The sequence below is a fragment of the Tachysurus fulvidraco genome, chromosome 1 (assembly GCF_022655615.1).
Source record: "Tachysurus fulvidraco isolate hzauxx_2018 chromosome 1, HZAU_PFXX_2.0, whole genome shotgun sequence".
NCBI lineage: Eukaryota > Metazoa > Chordata > Actinopteri > Siluriformes > Bagridae > Tachysurus > Tachysurus fulvidraco.
Genome location: NC_062518.1, coordinates 50,450,181 through 50,457,546, shown reverse-complemented (window position 1 = coordinate 50,457,546; position 7,366 = coordinate 50,450,181). Strand labels below are relative to the sequence as shown.

The following is a 7,366-nucleotide window of genomic DNA, read 5'->3' as shown; positions in this document are numbered from 1 at the left end:
GGTTCGATTCCTGCCTCCGCCTTGTGTGTGCGCAGAGTTTGCATGTTCTCCCCATGCCTCGGGGGTTTCCTCCGGGTGCTCCGGATTCCTCCCCCGGTCCAAAGACATGCATGGTAGGTTGATTGGCATCCCTGGAAAATTTTCCCGATTGTGTGAGTGAATGAGAGTGTGTGTGTGTGCCCTGCGATGGGTTGGCACTCCGTCCAGGGTGTATCCTCCCTCGATGCCCAATGATGCCTGAGATAGGCACAGGCTCCCCGTGACCCGAGGTAGTTCGGATAAGCGGTAGAAAATGAGTGAGTGAGAGTGAGTGAGTGTAAGATCAGATTAATGCAGAATTGATTAAATAATGCCTGTATGTGGCAGGTAAAGAGTCCTAAATGCAGGTAGAGGATTATTATCATAATTTGCCTTGTGTTCTCCTGTATTTCATCATGTCTCCTCTCCTTGGTGTTTGGTCATTTTTCTCGGTAACATGGCAATTTACAGCAAAATCCTTGCTTTCTGCTCAATATTTTGCACATTTCCAATTTCAGTAAATATATAAATGTGTATATACATTTATGGCTGCCGTTTTAAATTATCATTCATTATCATAAATTTCCCTTAGTTCACATGTACATCAGATGCTTAGATGTTAAATATATTTAATTTTCTTTATTTTAAATTTACTGGTTTAGATACAGTAAATGGATTTATTTAGATACAGAGGTGCATTTAAAGAACTTATACAGGTTGTTAACATCACATATTCCAACAAAATACACTTCCATGTGAAGTCCCATTTGGGATTCCTTTATCCAAAATCTACCTCTTTCTATATTCACCCATTTTTCTAAGCACATTTAGAGAACACACCACTACTTTTGTAAAGATGCTGGATCATTTTCATGAAGGATAATGATGGCAGAATGAAGGAGGCACCAGAGGAAGTTTTGGAAGCACTTACGTTATCACTGTATTTGCAGTTGAATCTATTTGCCAGAAGATGGCGCTAAGTTACACGATGTTATAAAAGTTGGGTTGTACAGTGTACAGTCTGCCACACACCATGAAAGCGTTCGGCACTTTGTTCTTCTGGATGTTGGTCTCCCAGCTTCTGATCACTCTCATGTTTTCAGGATCCAGCTGTGAGATAATGATGAGCCTCCACGAGCCTTTTCTGTGCTGTAAATGGCCCACAGTCCCTTGTCACCCACAGCCAGGTTGATGTCGGTGTAGCCACCCCAGGAATAAGGATACTGGACATGAAATCCTGGGTGTGGCAGCTCTCTCCTGGCCACGATGTTCTCAGCAGCAACGTCATAACGCAGCAACGTGGGGCTCTGTCTGCGTCGGTAGTAAAGCAATCCGTGGTACACGGTGGCCCCGGTGCTCCCCATCGACTCTGGTAAAAGCAGGACCTTGGTGGGGTAGTCACGGGCAAGCTGCTCCAGGTTTTCATAGGCGTACAGTTCTCGTACTTCACTGCTCACAGTGTCGATGCACCACACCGTGTCTGGCCCATACGGAGCTCCTGGAGACTCTGGGTCCTGGAACCACATTCCGTATTTTCCTGTGGTGCTGTTGGCCTTCTGATGGGTTTCAGGCTCACCGACAGAAACAAGTTCCCTACAGGCTTTTATACATAGAATAAACAAAACAGATTATTATCATAAAAATCAAGTTGTTTGTAGGCACATTTCAAATTTCATGTCAATTCATGTCAAATTTAATTGTTTTTTTTTAATGGCTGGTTGCTAATTTATAGATTTAAAGCCATGTTTATATTTAACAATCTTCAAAAATGAAGCTGTCAGACCTGCATTGTCCTGAAAGTTCTCCTGGACTTTGGGAGGAACTGGAACTTCAGACATGGTGATTAAAGCAGATCTGATATATGACAGAAAATAAATATCAAACATATTTAATTGCAAATTTTTTTACTCCTTACAATTTCACTTAGATTTTAAAGACATGTTTATGGAAGGGGTCTCCAGTGTCAGTGCTTTGGAATGGTCATAGTGAAGTGTTTAAACTTGAGGGCAAATGACACAAAAAGGAGACATTTAGTGTATTATTTTTTGTTTTGTGTGTGTGTGTGTGTGTGTGTGTGTGTGTGTGTGTGTGTGTGTGTGTGTGTGTGTGTGTGTCCCTTAGTTCACATGTACATCAGATGCTTAAATGTTTTTCAAATGAAAATGTTTTATTTATTTCTAAATCTATATATTTGTCTTTATTTATTTATTAATATTTCTAATGCATATATTTAATGTTCTTTAATTTACGACCCCATTTCCCTTGGTATCTTTTTAATTTGAATCACTTTGTGCTGCTAAAACCCTATTTTGAATGACTTTGTTTTGCTGAAACATTAGTGTAGCCCAGCTGGGGTATTCCTATATTAAGTATCATTTCTTTTATTTTCATGTAATGGGGCATTTATGATTGTTTGTGGTTCATATAATATCATAACTGTGTCTGAGTATTGTGATAAAATAATTGTGCACGTCCCCTTTAAGAGTTTGTTAGTAATACACTGTCTAAAAACGTGGCTTTGCCCAGCAGGTTAGTTCATTTCTTTCTGATTGGCCCTTGTCCTTCTTATTCCCGCCTCTGCAGGTATACTGAGAATTATGATTGGATGAAGGGGTGGAGTTTAGAACTGCAGATCGGTGTGAGAGGTTTGTTGTTTGTCTCCTGCGAGTTTTAAGGCTAATATATAGAGTAAATAACCACTGACAAAGTGTGTTAAAGCATCTGTATTTGTCTGACCGAGTGTTATTACTACTTTTATTTGTGTATATAATGTGTACAAGAGTAAAGTTTACTACTTGTTTCTTCTGAGTCTGCTGCACAGACAGCCAAAGCTACGCTAATTCTTGTGACTATCTAACTGCTTTCCTACACTTTAGTTTAGTTAACGATGTGACTGGGAGGAATTCATGGACCAGTTGGGACTTACCTCGGATGTGCTTTGGAGTATCGTTGCTATGGCGATAAAGGATCGGTTCGGTAGAGGAGGTACAGAAAGATCTACAGGTTCAGAGGAGGGAATTTGGTGTTCCAGCCGCCTGGGAAGCCGTTCAGGTGATTTGTTTATTTTATTTCAGCTCGTATGGGTGCAAAGATATCTACACTGTGTGAAAACTACATATCCCATGAACATATGCTTTGTGGACGGGCTACTTTTAGCATGTGGCTAATGTTCGGTAAGCAGCCATAGATATCTACACTGTGTGAAAACTACATATCCCATAGGGCTGTGTATTGGCAAGAATCTGGCGATACGATACGTATCACGATATGGGGTTGCGATACGATATGTTGTGATACATTGCGATATTGTAAGCAAGGCGATATATTGGGATATTTCTTATTTTAATTATAGGATAAAGTTTTAGGGAAGCTGTCAAGAACACCACCATATGCAAACCTTAGCAAAAAAAAAACTTATTAAAGTGAAGTGAAGTGACATATGGCTAAGTACGGTGACCCATACTCAGAACCCACAACCTTCGGGTTACGAGTCAGACTCTCTAACCACTAGGCCACGAACACAGTGGGAACTGCATTTGCATTAATTAGCCCCTGTAACATTCAATATGATTGAACCACTTTATGTGCAGTATGAATAAGGGGGGAAAAATAAAGTGCTTGCAGGATTTCTTAAATGTATTAAATGTGTTAAATTAAATGTATTAAATGTTAGCTGTTATAAACAGACCATATATATTTTTAGACCCTGCCTTTAAAGCTTCACAGTTTCAGTTTACAATTGTAGCATGCAGCGTCCTAACATGTTGATCTGAACAAAAGAATTATATCTGCTAAATATCAATGAAAAAATAAAGTGCTTGCAGGATTCCTAAAGAAAACAAAACAAATATGAACAATAAAATATTTACAGATAGTGAACATTCTCAGAACCTTTAAACTTGGATTTTACAGGTTTCTTTGATTTGTATTTATATTTGTCTTTTTATTTAATGTCAAGGTTTTTCTGAAGAAAGATAAGCTGGTCAATATGCTCAGATGTCAGGGCACTTCTATGCGCATCTTCATATATATAGCGAACTATTTTACCGTTAACATTAGTAGCGCGCCTTTATGCTAATACTTTGTAACGAGTGGAGTGGTGCTACCCCTTTAAGAGCAATGTGCCGTTGCTTTATTACTGTTATACTAGTTGGATGTGCGCATGCGCAAAACTGTGCGCGCTTCAGTTATAACACCGGAGGTATTACGGAGGTTTTCCCTGTGTATGGAGGAATAAACCGTTGTGAGTGAAACGTTTGTGAGTTCTCTGTCCTTATTTTCGTGGGCCTAACCTTGAGGAGCTATCTTAAATCTCCATTAACTACTTCCTGTCACTGTTTAAGTTCAGAGATAAGAAGACTGCGACCTAGCGGTTGGGATATAAACGGAACAAAATGAAACTGCCATGAATCTGTATAATTTTTTTACTTTTTTAATAAATATCAATATCTTGTTTTTGAGAATCGATACAATATCGCCAAACAAAATATCGCGATACTCACGTGTATCGATATTTTCTTACACCCCTAATATCCCATGAACATATGCTTTGTAGACTGTTAGCATGTGGCTAATGTTCAGTAAGCAGCCATAGATATCTACACCTAGATACGGATTTTATTCACATATTCGATTCTTCTAGTAACTAATATAACAATTGCAGTATCCGACATTTGAAATGTCTGTTTTATACATTAGTAACTTGTATTATCGCTGATTGTAGTTCGTCACTGCGTGAACACTAAATATCCCATGAACACTTGCGCTCAATACGTGCTAATGTTAGTATGTGGCTAGATGTCGCCTTGGCTACGGCAGTTCATTGGACCGAATGCGTCAATAGAGCCGCCATCTTGGAACGGGGACCCCTCCTCTTTAATGTATCAGCGTCAATGTAGGCAAAGGGAAATAAAATCACCATAAATCGTCATGAATGTCATTTTCTAGTTTTTTTGGTTCAACAGTCAGACATGTATTTATCATTAAGTCCAGAGAAAATGTAAGGTTTTGGTATGAAGATAATCTACTTTTTCACAATATAATGCTGACGTCTCTGTTTATCACTTGGGAATCTACAAAGATTCAGATTATTTTATTTAATACCATGTCAGCAATCAAAGCTATTTTCATGGTAAAAAATTCTATTACAAAAACAAAAAATATCTTATAAATACAATAAAAACAAAACCAATTTAAACAGTCATATTATACGATTTTTTATTTTAATTAACATACGATATAAAAAATCAAAACCCTTTTCAGACATAATGTCATTAAATCTGTCCTTTAGTGAAGTAACATGATAAAAGAGCATTGTAGAGGTTCTAGCCCTTTTTTAGGGTGGCTCCAGCCCCCTGTGTGTGATCTCAGCCACCCTAAAACTATAAGTATAATTTTTACTTTCAAAAATAAACATTACGTTAAAATGCAGGACGTGTCGTCGATGGGAAAGAAAATGATATATCAGTTTGATCCATGAGCGAATCTTTTACGTACGTGCGTTCAAAAGTGCGTCATCAGCTGTCTGCTTTATCTGACCTGAGAAGCACAGAGTCAGTCAGAGCTGGAGGCGTTTATCTATAACGTTAATCGGCGGAAAGCCACAAAGACGGTTATAGAAGGTGTTTTATAAATGTGATATGTTACAAATTGTTTACTAGGTTGTGTTTTGTGTCAATACTAAATAAAACTAACATTTATTGATTTGGTCTTTGTGAATATTAGTTTATTAATGACTGCATTCATTGGACACACTGTTTGTAGAGAATGCACACACACATGAACTGATCTGATTCAAGACTGGCATCATTACATCATGCATAAAATTTTGGTGTATTTTAAACTTTTGTCATTTTAAACAATAGCATAACTTTTGGCTTACTATGTAGTCATATAATATATAATATAAAGCTCTTCTTGTTTTAAATTGTCACTGAGGGCTAAAGATGAAACCCTAGAAGCGCCCCTGCTATCTATGGATAATTCTCCACTCTTTTCTTTCAGCTGACCAGAGTCCGCTCTTCCAGAACCAGAACCCATGCAGGTGGATCCTACTGGTGTCTCACTGTCAGAGCGCCATGGAAGACTTACTCTAGGATCGTGTCTATACTGTGGAGCATCGGGGCATACCATCATCTCATGCCCCATTCGCCCACCACCACCACACCTGGTGAGTGTTATTCAGCCTGATCCATCTTTTTACTCACCATTGTAAAGTCAATGTCTGATATGTGTTCCCCATCACTGTGTTTCAGTCTCAGCCCTCCTCCATTCAGGATTAACTAATTAAACCACATAAGTCCGTCCCACACCACTGTATTATTAGATAAAGTGCTGTGATCTTATATGATAAAACATTTAATAAGGTGTTAATACGATCAGTTCTGCTTATAAAACATTTCTCATTAATTAAATGAAAAATAGTACCTTTTATTTTTTATGTTTACAATGTTAACAAACTTATTGATGCTGTACCTGTTCCATCCTCCACATTTTGCTCACCTAGTTTGTCTGGCACATCCTTCTCTACCTTTTCACACAAATGGACACTGAGCTGCTCACTAGGGAGGAATCACATATGAAAGTTACCACTTACTTACTTGTTCCCCTCCCTACAAGCTTGTTTAAATCCTGTTTGTATTCATTGTGCCCTGCTGTTCTCAGTATTGTAAATGATTCCCTGCATACTGGTGTTGTGCCAGCAGCATTGACTGGTGACTGGTTTTGTCTGTACGGGTGTTCCTCAGGGTTCCATCTTAGGCCCCTTACTTTTTAGCATGTACATATTTCCACTTGGATTGCTTTTAAGATCACTTGGGCTTAATTAGCACTTTAATGCAGACGACACTCAGATTTATATTCACTTTAAGCCTAATCAAAATTTGGACCTTTCTTTTTTAACACTATATTGCTGAGATAAAAACGTGGGGGTCTCAAAATTGTTTATGCCTCAATGCTGATAAGACAGAGCTTGTCTTGCTTATTGGTCGCCCCTCACCAGCTTCACAAAGCTGGTTCACTGTTTCTAAACATAGATGGCTCTGTTCTGGAAGTACAAACCAAATGAAAAAATCTAAGAGTAATCTTTGATTCAAGTTTGTCTTTTGACCCTCACGTTCGGCAAATTGTAAAGAACTCATTTTTTCATCTCAGAAGTATTGCTAGACTTCACCCTATGTTATCTCGCTCAGTGACTGAAATGCTTATTAAGACTTTTGTGTTCTCCCGCTGTGACTAAATCCACACATAATAAACTGCAATGTGTGCAAAATTCAGCTGCTAGGATCCTGACTGGGGTCAGGCAAAATGAGCACATTACACCAATTCTCAAGTCCTTGCTGATAAAAAA

At 38.4% G+C, this 7,366-nt stretch overlaps 1 protein-coding gene and 1 long non-coding RNA gene across 5 annotated transcripts; one reads left to right on the top strand and one right to left on the bottom strand.

Moving 5' to 3' along the window:
* Nucleotides 1-666: 666 nt before the first annotated feature.
* On the bottom strand, nucleotides 667-2,481 carry LOC113636629 (myocilin-like). Of its 2 annotated transcripts, XM_027136825.2 has the most exons (3): nucleotides 1,802-2,481; nucleotides 1,464-1,618; nucleotides 667-1,358 (listed from the first exon to the last, which is right to left on the bottom strand). In XM_027136825.2, the coding sequence occupies exons 1-3, from the start codon at nucleotides 1,902-1,904 to the stop codon at nucleotides 1,110-1,112; spliced, it is 507 nt and encodes a 168-aa protein (XP_026992626.2). In that variant the 5' UTR covers nucleotides 1,905-2,481; the 3' UTR covers nucleotides 667-1,109. The 2 variants fall into 2 exon arrangements, with proteins under 2 accessions (XP_026992626.2, XP_026992625.2); XM_027136824.2 differs by having other exon boundaries at nucleotides 668-1,618.
* A 57-nt stretch (nucleotides 2,482-2,538) lies between these two features.
* LOC113636630 lies at nucleotides 2,539-6,721 on the top strand. 3 transcript variants are annotated; one of them, XR_003439110.2, is made up of 4 exons: nucleotides 2,539-2,663; nucleotides 2,895-3,069; nucleotides 6,022-6,187; nucleotides 6,273-6,721. It is a non-coding gene; the product is annotated as an uncharacterized LOC113636630 (long non-coding RNA). The 3 variants fall into 3 exon arrangements; XR_003439111.2 differs by lacking the exons at nucleotides 2,539-2,663; nucleotides 2,895-3,069 and adding an exon at nucleotides 4,173-4,261; XR_007140828.1 differs by lacking the exons at nucleotides 2,539-2,663; nucleotides 2,895-3,069 and adding an exon at nucleotides 4,844-4,912.
* The last annotated feature ends 645 nt before the right edge of the window (nucleotides 6,722-7,366 follow it).

What these genes read in the sequence shown, in the direction of transcription:
- LOC113636629 (XM_027136824.2), bottom strand. Translation starts at nt 1,904, where the DNA reads ATGTTTGATATTTATTTTCTGTCATATATCAGATCTGCTTTAATCACC. An exon ending in GAACTTTCAGGACAATGCAG is followed by an intron (nt 1,619 to 1,801) that starts GTCTGACAGCTT and finishes TATGTATAAAAG; the next exon opens with CCTGTAGGGAACTTGTTTCT.